Source organism: Colossoma macropomum, unplaced genomic scaffold (assembly GCF_904425465.1).
Source record: "Colossoma macropomum unplaced genomic scaffold, Colossoma_macropomum, whole genome shotgun sequence".
NCBI classification, from domain to species: Eukaryota; Metazoa; Chordata; class Actinopteri; order Characiformes; family Serrasalmidae; genus Colossoma; species Colossoma macropomum.
Genome location: NW_023494800.1, coordinates 13,708,025 through 13,723,748, shown reverse-complemented (window position 1 = coordinate 13,723,748; position 15,724 = coordinate 13,708,025). Strand labels below are relative to the sequence as shown.

General features: G+C 37.4%; 1 protein-coding gene across 1 annotated transcript in view; it reads right to left on the bottom strand.

Annotated features, from left to right (window-relative positions):
- Positions 1-15,412, bottom strand: part of si:dkey-247m21.3 (5-hydroxytryptamine receptor 4) — a 38,039-nt gene extending 22,627 nt beyond the window's left edge. Inside the window, exons 1-6 of the mRNA XM_036589123.1 lie at positions 15,254-15,412; positions 12,378-12,473; positions 5,790-5,880; positions 5,476-5,619; positions 2,219-2,419; positions 848-1,001 (exon numbers count right to left, since the gene is read on the bottom strand). Coding sequence (XP_036445016.1) covers positions 848-1,001; positions 2,219-2,419; positions 5,476-5,619; positions 5,790-5,818 — 528 coding nt within the window. The 5' untranslated portion in view covers positions 5,819-5,880; positions 12,378-12,473; positions 15,254-15,412. The remainder of the gene's footprint in view (positions 1-847; positions 1,002-2,218; positions 2,420-5,475; positions 5,620-5,789; positions 5,881-12,377; positions 12,474-15,253) is intronic.
- Positions 15,413-15,724: the final 312 nt, after the last annotated feature.

The following is a 15,724-nucleotide window of genomic DNA, read 5'->3' as shown; positions in this document are numbered from 1 at the left end:
GAGAAAGTCCCTGAGGTAGCTAGAGTGTTCTCACACATTATATACATAACTCACACGTTATTATTGGTAAATAGTATTTTTCCCTGCCCACCGGTGTGCAATGACATAATCAAAAATCAGAAGGTGTTTTAGAGGTGGGACCAAGTTATACCATTTTGATGCAAGATTACACAAAGACAAGAGTTTTATCTTTTACACAGTAAGATATGATCATGCATAACATGACCAGGGACATGAACTAACAAGGTAAAAGAGAATTCCACCAATATTAATATAAATAAACATTTTTATATTTTTATAACATTTATCTGCGTGAACATATTTAAACATTTTTAAACATTACTGCATAACTAAATTGTCAAGATGTAAACAGCCTTTAGAGTGGTTTGATGTGAAATGTTCCGTACCAAGTTAGAATTGATCATAGTGGTGAGAGCTCCCACACACACAGATATTAATTAGATTTTATTGAATACACTACCTGTTGTCTGATACACTGATTTACACTAGTTTTGGCATAAGATGGTGTGCTAAAATGTATTTTTTAATACAGTCATGCCAGAAAGGTACATGCAGGGTTTTGTAAGGCAAAATAGTCTATAAAGGTCTTATTTTTATAGGTTTACCACAATTTTACCGTCATCAATATAACATAAAAACTTAGAAGACGTCTTAATTACCTGATGGTTTTGGATGGTAAGTAAATTGGCTATATTTGTGTTGTAGACATCATGTCTCCTGGTTCCTATTACCACCACTAAAGAATCACATAGCCAAGAACCATTTAATTAACCATTTAACTATTTTAAAGAACATAGGCTAACTAACCGTCCTGTCCTTTACTTACAATATCCTCAATGCCAATGGCATTCCAGTTCTGCATGATGGGAAGGAAGGAGATGAATGAGGGGATAACCCAGCATCCCCCCAGCATCAGAGACACTCTGATGGGTGTCATCTTGTTCCTGTAGACCAGTGGCTGGCAGCAAATTGCATAGTACCTGCCAAAGACAAGAACTGTGAATGATAACTCAAGTGTGATTCATGGACGCTGTTGAGCGACTTGACGTGCCTTACATAACTGACACATCCCTAAAAATGATTGACCACACATTGTTACTTCTTTTTACTCCGAAAAATCAACCTAGTGTAGCACGTCATTTCAGATTTGAAGCATTTTTTTGACCTGCGTGAGGCGAAAACATGAGTCATGGCTCGATGGGGTGGAGAGAAGAATGAATGGCATCGTGGGATGAATAAAATTGTGAAGGGGGGAAGGCGAGAATGTGAAAATGTGTATGCATGTGTCTGTGTGTCAGAGGGAGAGAGAAAAAACATGAGTGTTGTTGCCATATGGACCAGGTGCAGCACAAGAGACACAGCTGCTCTCTCTAAAGCCATGGGAGGTGGCATCATCCTAATAGATGAGCAGAGAGATTGTGCATGCAAAACACTGAAAATTAGACCTCATTAGCCTGACAAACCTGGGCTGCGGATGAAGATATACAAGGTCTTTTGGCTCTTGTGGACATACAGCATATGTCGGTGGATTGTACTGAATTGTATATGTAGATGTATGTATGAAATTCTAAGCATGTGGCAGTGAATTGCAGGAAAGTATTTAAAGCTGATGACAAGCAAATCAAGGCTTCAGCACACAGAGCCCTGGCTAGATTTCTGAATATATATGACCCAGCAGGGGACAAGAGGAAAAAAAACACGAATAATAGCACATTGTGATACAGCGCTGCAAAATTATAGTGCTTAGAGCAACAGAAACTCAACGCCTGAATGTTCGAGAGCAAACCTACACGTTTAGAAAAGCACTGAAACCTGTTTCATAAGTGCAAATGTGTCACAGAGTGTAAGTGAATATTTATGAACATTTCATAAACAAGTCATGATCCACAAAACAGTAATCAGACATTAATGAGCACAAAAAAGCAACCAGCAACCTTGAACCATTGTGTTAGTCATTTACATTCAATTCAATGACATGCTTAAAGTGGGCTCTCCGCCACTGTTATAATGAGGCCGTGCTAATAATGCCACAATCTAGACAAACCAGTTGTGTAACATTTATGAGCTTTTACACAATTAATTCCGGAATAATTATTCCGAGTGAGTGGTAAAGTATCATAAAACTATTAATAAATAACCTAGAAGCATATCAGATAACTTTCTTATCTGGTCAACAGCTAGTATGGCATGCTTGTACCTGTCCAGGGCAATGCAGCACAGGTGCAGTATAGATGCAGTGGTCAGCAGAACATCCAGTGAGGTGCGGACCAAACAGAACGTCTCTCCATAACTCCAGTGGCCTGTGGTGAGCTCTATGGCCGCAAATGGCATCACTAAAAGAGCAACTAAAAGGTCTGCGAATGCCAGTGAAACGATGAAGTAGTTGGTCTTCTTCTTCCTATCATTTGATAAAAATGACAATTCAAAATGGCTTCAGGATAACATAACATTTTTCACATAATATTAACATTTTATTCACATAATTTACATATTCACAAATGCCACAATAATCCTATTTTACAATACTTTATTTTATAATGTACAGTACTGTGCAAGAGTCAAAGACCCCCTGTTGTTTCAGTGAAAAAAGCCATTGAGTACAAAATATTATTTTTTTCAGGAGATATTTCTGAGGAGATTAAATACAAGATAATCCACTTGCATAAGGAAGGAGAGATTCAAAGGAACATAAGTGAAAAAGGAGTTTCCAAAACTGCAGTTTAGAAAATATGTTCTAGCAACTGTGCAAGACCTGATGCACCACCAAAACTGTCATCATCAGATAAACAGTACTTAAAGCTTTCATCTTTGAGAAAGAGGAGATATTCAAGCTTTGTCCATCCTCCTGCTGTAAGAAGACAACTCAATGCTATGAGTCTGAAAGGATGTAAAACTAAAAAAAGAAGAAAATTTGCAAATCTAACAAAGAAGCTGCTGGTGTTCTCAGAACAATGGACTGACCATCCCAGAGGCCAGAACTCAACATGCTTGACTGTTTTTGGCGTTACTTGGATTGTTAGAAGCAGAAAATATAACCAACATCTAAGACTAAACTTTGGAGGTGCAAAATATCCCTACAGATGTCTTTGAAAAACTGAAAGCAAGTCTCCCCAAAAGAATGGAGCTGTCATAAAGCAAGGCGTGGGCATACTGAATAAAATAGAAATTATACTGAGTTGAGGTGTCTGTGTAATTGTCTGTTAAATATATGTTCTCTGCTTATTTTTCTGAGGCTAAAAAAATAATTTGAATTTAATTTGAAATGAAATAAATGAAGTGTCTCCTTTGACTTTTCCCTGACAGCACTGTGTATGAAACTTGCATCCCATGTGCACTTTCTGGATAACTGAATTTTGCAACCACATGACTCAGGATTTTAAAGATGCACTCAGAAGACAAAAATTCCCAGTTGAGCTAACTGATGCATTACATCTCAGTAATGTCATTCAATCCTTTGTCTTAACATCTTCTGATACTTAAAATATAACACAATATAATTTTATTTATAACTGCTCTTCAAACCACCCAAGGACACTGTGCAATAACAACAGCAGATCCATACAAGAACATTCAACAACATAAAGAAATAATAATAATATCAAACTGGATAAAATAAAATTTAAATCAAAAATGAATTGAAAAATAAAATAAGGCCAAATACTAATAAGATAATACCTACCTATAAAGGAAGAGAAATACAATTTAGAAAAGGTGTATAAGGTTATGAACTGATTCTGTAACTAACATGCTGTTATCATGTATGATTAATGCATTAATGCAACTTCTTTGTCTATCCGAAAATAAGCAATGGTCTAGCTAGTAAAGTTGTAATAACTGTATTATGATATGTTTTTTAAAATCTTAGGGAATTCCACCTAATTTCTGCATAATTCATTTGTTGATATGTACACAAAGTCATTTAGAGTGGTTTGATGTGAAATTATTAATTGCTGGAAAACATACTGACCTACTGGCTGACTTCTTTAAAGTGGTGGTGATAGGGACCAGGGGTTACAGTGTCTACATTGCAAATACAGCCATTTTATTAACTATCCAAAAAGAGCAATGAACCTACATGTGTCTTCTAGTTTTAATACATAATATTGATGATAGAGAAATAGTGATAAAACTTGTCTTTGGGCACTATTTTTCCTTGGGCTGGCTTTACACGATAAAACTTTTAAGCAACTTTAGTTGCTTGAAACCTAAACTAAACTAAATTGCACTTAAATTGCAAAACGCAATGCACCTTGCAACTCATTTGAAACTCAGCCGCAACAGCTGCAAGCATTTCAGCTCCATGGAACAAGTTTCATGAAACAGCTAATCAAAACTATGATAACGCATCACGTTATCACATCAAATAACATACCTTCAATAAATGGGCAAGAAAATAAACAATTATTGTTTATAGATTATTGGGTGGTAAGAAGGAGATCTCCTCCTGTAGCTTTTCATTTTGTCAGTTTCCTGAGCCATGACAATAAATGTGTTTCTTTTAGCTAATGTTTCTGTAACCAGCTACACTGATTAGCTGGCTAACACTAACAACTGTTTAAATGGCTGCTTGCACTATCGTTTATTCTTCCTTGTTAGCCTGTTGTTCTCATGATTTACATGATTTAGCTGGATTAATTTTCCCCTCACTTGATGCCCCCTAATTTTACAGAGCTCAGATTCATTTGGGATCCAGTTGATGAAATTTATTACAGAAGGGGAGACTGAGATGTGGTTCATGATGAATTTGTTGTGCTTCTAGGACAGGATGGGGCTATAACTGCAATAGTTATTTAAACATACGTTTTCAAAGGCCTAATCTACACACAACACATAAAAACTCAAACTCATACTTAAGAAACCTAATTAGACACACAAAATACACAGATATAGATATAGAAAAAAATGGCCATGACTGCTGGAAGGAATATATGAAGGTTATAAAAATGTTGCAAATATGTAGATTACACCTTGTGGATGATTTTACAGTGAGAATGATGTGGTGTGTCAAAAAATATGAGCTGCTAATTTGGTTAACAAGTGGAATAACAGGATGTTTTGTGCACAACTTTGGTTGTCTTTGAAATTTGAAATATACTGAAATCTTGTAAGGCTGAAATCTTATCTCAAAATTATCATAAACAATGTCTCTGGCATCAGGGAACATATTTGTAACCATTTAGCATAATAACTTTGTGCTAAGTAGCTTTTAGAGGCAGTCAACATTTCTGGATGTCTGGTTCCTATCACCACCACTGTGAACAATCCTGACTCTGTCAGTTTCTCTAGAATTTGTTTACATCATAACCATTTCATTACGCAGAAATTTGAAAAATTGGTGGAATATCTATTTAACTGTTTCTTCACATCTCTTCATGTGACTACCTGACAGATGATACATCAATGCATTGTTATTTCAGCACTGTTTGGTCATATCTGTGGCAGTAAGGGTCTTACCTCAGCTGTCTGTCTTTGCAGAGAGCCACCATCACCAGCAGGTTACCAAGGACGGTCATAATGATAATGGTGGCCAGGAAGAAGGTCAGAACAATCCTCTCCAGGGGGTTAAAAATGTGCTCGGTCACCACTTCATCAACTGAACTGGAAGCAATTAATAGCAGTGATTACACAGAGGATTCTCCCATGTCATTATGCGGTAACCAGTCAAAAACAGGAAGTATGCCTTAACTGCAATTTTAAACAAAAATGTTCTCACTAGAGAATAGCAAAGGCAAATGTTCAAGATCTGAAATGCATCATGTGCTTCTTACTCTTCTGTTGGGTCTGATGTTGTGGCCATCACTGGTCATCTGCATGGAGACGGTCAGATGGGATTCCTCCACACTAGACACTGCAGCGCCTCTGCAAAGAGAGAAATAACAAGCTCAATTTCTCACGTCTCAAACTCAATCAGTTTCTTTCAGCATGGACCCCAATGTGAGAGTACTGGGACCAAATCATATCTTCCAAATGAAAGATGGATCTGTCACCAGGCCTTCTGAAAAAAACAGGCCACAAACCAAATATGGACATTCTCAGATACTTTGTGCGGGTCATTTTTAGAGAGTAGTCAATATACCAAAGAAAAAGAAGGTCTTTTGGACTCCTTTAAAGCATTTATGTAAATGAAAAAAGATCAAAATAATCCAGCTTGTCTCTGAGCAACATTCCTCTTGACAGATATAAAGACACGTAGGGTGAAGTTTCTCCTACATAAATGCACACTTGAGGCAGAACAAACAATGTAAATGTGACCCATATTTAACTGCTCCTGACCCTTTACTTTCTCATACAAAACGAAGCTGACAAGCATTCAAGAAACAGACCTACAAACTTTATAGTTCAGTATTCTTAAAGGAGCCGTATACTACATCTTCTTGTATTTAATTTTTTCTCCCTGAAGTACACTTATAATGTTTGTGTGGATTTATGAACCAAAAACAATTAATGTTTACATGATTATATTCCAGCCTCTACTTATAGAATAGCAAACAGGCATAGAATTAACCAGGCCATTTTGTTATAACAGTCATCTCCAGAATTATTTGCACCTTTCATGAAAATGTGATAAAATGTATTCAATAAAACATACATGCAATGAATGATACTGTGGGCTTTGACAAAAAGGTGTAAGCATTATTTTGACCCTAGGTTTTGGAACAAAGATTTATTTTTTGAAAACATAGGTTCAATACACATCACAGGTTTTCAATGGGGTTCAAATCTGGAGGACCATTGCTAAACTTTGAATTTGTGTTTTTGTGTGGATTTTGATGTGTGTTTGGGGTCATTATCTTGCTGAAAGGTCCTCCCATAGCTAGCCCTCTGATGGAGGCTGATTTTGGGTGAAAATCTCCTGGTATTTTGTGCAATTCATTATACCATTGAAATTCCCAAGAGCCACTAGACCACTAGCATCAAAACAACCCCAATCATTGATCCACCAGCACACTTGACAGTAGGAATCAGAGACTTCTCATGCTATGCAGTGCCTTTTTTGCCACACGTGACAATGTTGTGTATGACCAAAAAATGTGATATTTGTCTCATCTCACCACATAAATGATTCCATTTGTGGTTCTGATGACATTTGCTAAGTTCAGGCACTTCAGAGCCAAGTTCAGCTTGCTCGTAAGAAAGGCGTCTTTCGTGAAAAAAGCTTCTGGTGATGGAGGTGGTGAAAACCTCCAGATTAACTAAACTGTGCAGTTCTGAAACTGTGATCTTTGTGTTTCTCTTTGCCTCTCTTACCACCCTCCTCACTGTACGTGGGGGTGGTATGTTCACGTCCTCTTCTTGGCAAATTTTCAACTGTTCCATGCTTTTCCGTTTTTTATTATCGCCCTGATTGTGCTCAATGGTAAATGGACTATTATTTTTCATAACCAATTTCTGATATGTGCAGGTCCACAGCATTCTATCTCATATGAGTTGACAGCTCTTTAGTTTTCCTCATGTAGATGGATGAAAAAGGGATTTTACATGTGTGTAACCTCATATTTATACCCCAGGGAAATTGAAAATGGTCATGGACAACAACAAAGCTCCTGGAGACTGGGAGCAATAAAAGGAAAGGGATTTTTTTTCCAAAGGTGCAAAGATTTTATTTGTATATGTTTTTGAAAGAAAACGGTATTCTTAAAACAATACTCTTGCAGGAAGAGTGTGGAAAAATACGGAATAGAACGGTATGCCTTTAAACCTGATATATGTAAACAGTCTCTGTTCTGATTGCGCGTCATTCAAAAAGCAGTCTGGACTGAAACACTCCTTCTAATTTCAGCCTGAATAGACCGGAGCTAAAACGCTGCAGGCTGAACAGGTGGATGGATGTTCATGTGCTATTTTTTATGACATCCGCAAAACAATTAATTGAAAATGAACTGTTTTTACAGTTCTGAAAGCCAGCTCAACTTGACATTTTAAGCCTGCATAGCTTTCTTCTCAACTTGTTCTCAGCACATTTAGGTTCAAAAGTTCTGTTGTCAAAAAAGGAGAAACTTTTTTTCAGTACTGCATCTTAGGTGAGGTCAAGAAAACAGTCGCTTTCTCAAAAAGAAAAAAAGTGAATGTGATGGCTTCCTTATTTGCTGGAATTTCTTGTCAGATTATACTTCCTCCTCTGATTTAGTCATTGCTAATTCCATCCCACAGACTACAACTCCCCCTAACACACTGAACACCCAGCCTGGTGGGAATGGAGGGGGGTGTGAGGGCATCCTCTCTGAATAAGGAGGACTGAGGTGTTACTGGGATTCAAACTCTCTTGATGATTAGGCAGTTAGAGAGTGGCACAACTCGAGGAGCCATAAAGTTGCTTCAGTTTCTGTTTCCAAGGAAGAATGAAAAGGTGAATTAACCTGTGCTTAAACAGTTCCTCACGCTCAGAGAGCACTGTCTGTGCTTAGATAAAGAACAGTTACCTGTGGCATGACTGCCTCAACATTAGAAAACAAGAAGTCATGAGTTCAAATCCCAACGACACCTCAGCTGTCTGTGGTTATTAGTCTGAGAGAAGGGAGTCCCTTATCCCCCCCTAAAAGTAAGTTAAAAGTAACCAACAGCTGAGCTATTTGGCAAAATATCGTGTCATGATATTTAAAGACATTTTCACAATACACAATACATATCATATATGTTTCTGCACTAAATCCAACTAATTGTGCTCTCTTTGCAATTAAACATGCAGTTAAAGATGTTCTTTAAGTACTGACGATATTCATGATATGATCCCAAAGCGTATTGTTTATCACGATAACAAAATTTATCATGATAACAATAAAATGTCGCCATATTGCCCACCTCTCGTATGAGTTTTGACTAAACCAAATTCAGAACACTACAAAAAGCTATGCAGAAGCAGAAGGTTCACTCAAGTTGACCTGACTACATCAAACCAATATGGCCTTTAAAAAACAGGAAATATATAAAACTCTACTACTATACTAATATCTTAAAACCTTTAACAGGTCCTAGATTGAAAATGGAATGTGAAAAAAGAAACAGGTGTCCAAACTCTGTATCGGTGCTGCTATGTGAAATATATTACGACAGTCTTCCAATCCACAGAGGCTTTTCTTCTATTTGACCTCCTATTTAAAAATGACACATATATCTAACACTTGTTTGGATGTGCAGGGGAGATGCCGCCTCGTTCTTAAAGTCCAAGCACACAGCATGGACACTTCATCATCACACTATTAGTGTCCAGGCCTCAGTGGCCAGATCACACCCTGAGCCCAAAGCACTCTAGAGGTAAGTCCTGCAGGAGCGGAGCGAAGTCCTGCTGGGTAAATAGAAGAGGAGTGTGAGGTGTTTGCCCAGCTGGGAAACTGAAGTGGGTATTGAAACAGTTCTGTTGCTGTTTCTCTCCCTCCACTGCCTTTTTTCATCTTCTTTAAAATCAGCTCACAGATTACATGGTTGTACAAAAGTACCCCAGCACCAAATTTGCCATTTCAGCTACGGTCACCCTCAGGGGACTGGAAAATTCCATGTGGGGTCAGGAAAGACGGATGCACAAAGATGTAATCGGGGCCAGTGTTATATTAATAACAACTACAGCTCATGAGTTTTAAGGGCCTTCTACTTGTGACCACACTAAAGAGCTCAAGATGGTTAACAGGGTAAGGTTTAAGCAGAAGTGTTCTTGAAAAGAATCTTGGGGCTGCTGGAAGCAGATCAATTGTCCTTAGAAATGCATTTGGAGTGAGGCTGCCAATTCCGAGCACGACTTTACTCCTTGACCTTTTCTTTCTCACATGAAGTTAAGTGCAAATGTGCATGCATCCATCAAACCACGCTGAACCGCGCTTTCATTTCCACCTATCGAGGAACAAATGCAGGTGTGAAAATGGTTTATTGGAAAGTGTAGAAGACAAATACACACAAAGTGAACCAAAATGACTTGGGTAGAACTGAAAAGTGACTTTGTTTCTGGACGTTCTGTACCCTATATTTTAGGTCAGCTGAAATTACTGGATAATAAACAGGACAAACTTAAAATGCTAACATACTTCTACAGACGTGTGCATTAGTCACCAATAAATCATTTAAGGGAACAGGTTATGAGCTAGTACGAGCACTTCTGTAAATGAGGGGTTTCATTCCAAGATGCATAATGGACCACTTTCAAGAATTTTCTTTTTTTCATGATAAACATTGATGTGAGTGGGCTTTACGCAAACCAAGAAATGTCAATGCTATTTTATAATTAATATCACTTTTCTTAGGGAAATATAATGTTTACCAAGATAGATCAGCTTTTATTCTTTTAAAAAACTTTTTTTAAAAAACAGAATTTTGGGATGAAACTCCTCCAGCATACTCCATAAACATATAAATAATTAAGCAAAAGGGCAAATCAGGCCAGTTCCATCCTGTGAGGCAGAGCTGGGTACAAACTAACGCGGGGTAAAATATACCATAGATATTTCAGTTAAACAGGTTCCAGTAAACTGTGCTTTGAGTCATTTTCTATAGAAAGGTCATCTGCAAATTTTGACAGCAATTGACAGATGTTTCTCAAGGTTCACCCTGAAGACTGTTTTTGTAACTTTTTTTCATCATATGTTTATTTTGATTACTGAATTGTGTGTATAAGGCACAGAATTCACATCTCGCCCTGTAGGTGTCTATAATAATAACTTAAAGCGAGAGCTTACCAGGATAGCGTAGAGCCTCTTCTAGTTGTCTTCTAGTTGTATCTAAGCCTCATAAAGTAAACAATGAGAATAGTCCATATCCTACCATATAAATTCAGAACAGTTCATTTTTTTTTAAGATTTTAGTCACAGATTCATCACATGTAATGTAAATACAATATTGATTTTTGGTCTCACTTTATTTGGATAGTCCACTATAATCCCCTATTGATTATCTACAGATGTTCCAACTGTTAACAAACTATCTGTTGAAACTTGTTTCTAAACAGTGGTGGGGTTAGGGTTAGGATTTGAACCTGGGTTAGGCTAGGACCAGAGTGAGGGCTGGGCTTAGGTTTTGGGTTGAGGTTAAGGTTACAGATAGGATTAGAGCCAATTTTAGAGTTAAAGATAAAAATCATGGTCAGTTTAGTAGATATTTAGTTAAATGTAACTTGAAAGTAAATACTCTTTTCACTAATTATATTTATTTTGTTGAATATATTTTTATTTTATTTTATCTTACTGATATTTGCTCTACTACTTTGTTCTCAGAAATAAATTTACCATATTCTGCTATATACCATACTCTTTAACTAGTTAGATTTATTTTGGTGAATATATTTTTATGGATTTAGGTTGTCTGATTCAAACAATATAGAACTGCATTTAATTAAACCCTTAACTGGCCATGGGCCCACTGGCAGGCCCAAAGTTTTATTACACACTTCCATAACCTAAGAACAGCTCAATCGGTTTGCATTGAATTCCCTGTTACTGTAAAATAAGCCTTTATGTGTAATAAACCTGAGATTTTAAGGAGTTAACAGTGTTTTGCATCAAAACTTTTGAAGACATTTACAACTACCCCCTCCATCTGCTACAATTAACCCCACCTGTGTTGCAACTTTTGATCTCACTCTGCATTTGGCTGAGTTGTTCACAAATGGTAAATGAGGCAAACAAGCAGAGATGTGTAGCTGTTCTTTAAATAGTTTTAAAATTATTTAGCAAAAAACAACATGCATTAGGTTGTGCCCCACTCTCCCTGACATTTTATGTTTGGTCCACTGTTTATTCCCACAGACACTTATTAGTCACTAATGAATTATTTAGGTGAACAGGCTATGAGCACATCTGTAAATATACTCCATAAACATATAAATAATTAAGCAAGAGGGCAAGTCTGTCATCCCAGTTATGCCCTGCACTCATGTGCACCAGACTGAGAGACAAATTACAAAGAAATTGGCATGTCAGTGATGTCTAAGAAGAGGATGCTCTGCCAAAACCCAATCCAGAACAAACAGCCTCATGGGGAAATAGCTCAGTGTTGGTTGTGAGAAATAAAATACTTGCACAATTTGTTTTAGGAACCAATTAAAGAGATTATGTCTAAAGTCAAGCTCCCATAACACTGTAGCTGAGGGACATCCATCCATCACGAATCATGTTTCGTTATCAGGTCAGTACGGATGGACACCATGCACATTTTCCATCACTGTCCCCTATACACTCACTTAATGTGATACAAACACATGAGGGAAAAAAAAACAGTGACAAATGCTCTGATAATCAATTTTGACACCTTCCCACTCAACTCCTATTTTAATTCCACTCCATCAGACTGAATGTTTTGAACATAGTTTACATTCAAAGCAACATCAGAATCTGTACATTGTAAAAGAACATGAGGAACTGGCATGTTAGTGTTACCTTCGAAAAAGCTTGTTCCAGCTTTCTCTAGTCAAGTCTGGAGTCTGCACAGGTCATCAGCAACAGCAGAACAGGAGCAAACAATACGCAAAACATCTGCAAGAAAGAAATGTGGAAACAGGTTTGCACAGTGACTGACAAAAAGACCAAACAGACCAGAGAACAAGTACTGTATGATATCCTGCAAAGAGCTAAAGAGGCCTTAAAAATATAAAAAAGGCATTAAAAATAAAAGTTCTTTAAGGGACACTTTGGCCACAATGAAAAATAGAACCATTGCTTCATCTCTTGTAAACATGTCTGCTCGCTTCCTACAGTCGTGCCACAGTAGTTTCTAGAGATTTTCTGGTTTAAAGACTAGGAAAACCCCCTTCATTATTGATAGGAAGACGAATATCATCTGTATTAATTATTATATTTATCAGTGGCTATGCTAGCAGTGAGGATTTCTTTATCACTGTGGTGTTCCCTATGGTTACATGCTGCATTTGTGCAATGCATCCTAGTTATTGCAGTGAGAGAACATTGATGAACATGAAACATGAAAACGGCATAAAATCATGAATTCTGTTAAACTAATGAGGCTGAAGGATATAATTCTGTGCTACTAAGTACTGCTTAACACATCAAATAACATGCTAAGTGCTAGTTTTAGGCCTGAATGCCTTTGTGACAGTTCTAGGAGAAATCTTTAATCAGTTTAAAGGCTTCAAATTATGTGGTGGTTCTTTAAACCTTTCAAATAGTTCTTCACAGCCATACATCTTTAAGGAGATTCTTTAGGGCAGTTGTTCTCACACTGTACCTCAGCAGCCCCCAGACGGTCCACATTTTTGCTCCATCCTGATGCATTTCAAGTTGGGTTGGAGCAAAAATGTGGACTGTCTGGGGGTCCCTGAGGACCGGCTTGAGAACCACTGCTTTAGGGAAGTGGCATCACTCCAAAGAACCCTTTTCGACACCTATGTTTTTCAGAGTAACCTGAACGCACAAATGTGTATGATATGCTCGGTTGAGACAAACACAAATGCAAACAGGATGCTGAGTTTACATTTGAGTTCTATTGAAACATACAGTATCAAACTGCATATTCTAGAGAAACATGAGATAGAGTGACTCTGAATTGTAACAGTGTACACATACAAGCAGCAATTAGCTTATCAGGGCAGCCGCTTTCATCATGGAGGGTGTCGCCTCCTGAAATTCCTCAAAACAGCTCCAACACTGAATGATGTCAAAACAGATTTATAGTGGTGATGCTTATAGATCGCAGGGTAATAAATAAATGCTATTTTGTCCATCATTGGGTAGAGAACTTGGTTTTAGCACTTAAAACCATTATCTTTGAACTTCTTTGAGATTACATTTGAGATTATTTTTGAGATTCTTTGAAATTCCATTATCTTTGAGATTTGTTACAAGCAGAGTTGATTACTGTAATGCTCCTTTTACTGAGCTTCCTAAGAAAACAATCCACCCTCTACAACTCACACAAAATGCAGCAGCAAGGATCCCGCACTGAAAGAACTGCACTGGCTGCCTGTATATTTTAAGATAGAAGTTCTGCTACTAGTTTTAAGGCACTAAATGGCCTTAATGCACTTGTGTACCTCACAGACTGTGAGAAAGTCTGTCTGTTTATGTCCCAGCACATGATCTTAGATCTGCAGATGATGACCTTCTGCAAATACCTTCCGTAAAAAACAGAAAGTGTGAGGAGACTTCCACTTTTTATTAGACAGTCAAGCTCAGTGCACACTTTCAAGAGACATTTAAAAACATAACTAACTTAGTGTTTAATTAAAATTCTGTGTCTCTTTGGAATTTATCTTTTTAATTTGCTCTGTGTCATTGTTTTATATGATTTTAAATGAATACTCATAGTTTTACTTGTCTGTACAGCACTTTGAGCAGCCACTTGTATGAGAAGTGCTCTATAAATAAAGATATTGTTATTATTACACCTCAGGGCCATTTGTGAACATTTTGTGCCACAAGCGCCATAAAACGTGGGGGCCCCCACACCCCACCCACCCCAGTTACATTCTTTTCATATTTATATTTAGAATTCATATTTAATTTATAAGAATAAATAAAAAGAAACAAAGTAAGAAAATCTCTGTGCTTTTTGACAAATAAGATTCTATTGGATAAAATATATACTTACAGCCCCCTAATGTTTTAAGGGTTTGTAGGATCACTCGATACGTACAAACTTACCTCTTACAAACATACCCCTAAATGTGAACCAAAATGTCTATACAGACTCCTGACTGCTTTAACTTTAGGCTCATAGTGTGACCAAGAGTGAACCAAAAAATCCACATCAGATACAGAACCACGTATGAAAATATAACAAAAATTTACCTTAAGCTCAAGGTACAGGTCTGTTTCCATTTGTCTTGCTTTCAAATTTTCTAAATTGCAACTTGCTGTTCAGCATGGAAAACAAAATCCGCTTGTGGGAACTAACTGGCATTAAATAATAACCTCATCTCACAAAGTCTCACCTCAGGATATGGTTTGCCTGAACCACACTGACCAGATCTATTTTACTACGTACCCACAGGGTCATAAAAACACTGCAAATGAAGCACCATAGTGGATAACAGTATTTTGTATACATGGAGACGCTGCTTTACAAGAGGACTGTAATTTTAATAGCAAATTATTTAAAGAACCAACAGCTAATTTCAGGAGTAAATTAATATTATGATAAAGAGTTCCATCCTAAACAAGAAAGACTTCAATTTAGGTCAAATACCTTTTGAATAATTACTTCTGTAACTATGATGCAAAATAGATTTGCCCGGTTTGCAATGTAAAGCAGCATCCCAAAAAACGGCTTCTAACACAAATCTGATAACTTTACTCACCCAGCTTCTAAGCACTTCAGTAATCCTCATCCATGAGCACCACATCTTCATCAAATGCCATTTGTTTCTGTAAACTGTCATATTCCATTTTCCGAGCAGACTGAGGTCAGATGATGAGCGCTCATGCTGTCTGAGCAGTTCATCCAAGAGTGAGATGCAGGTCTGCTGGACTGTAAGGTGCACACACACTCTCCGTTTGCCTGTTTACATTTCGCCTGAGGAGCTCCTGATGACTTGATCTTCATTCTGGAACAACAGTGCCACCCAATGTTTGATGAAAACCTGCCTGAACATTATCAAAGGAGACTGTAGCTCTATGCAGGGTGAACTGCTCATGCAGTGAGCAACACTTTATCATGCAGCCATACTGTCGAATGTGTAATGTGCAATGTGCGCTGTATATGTAAATCTGTTTTCAGCCCAATGCACACGGTTAAGCTTTCCACCCCAGAAGGAAAACTGTTCTCTATT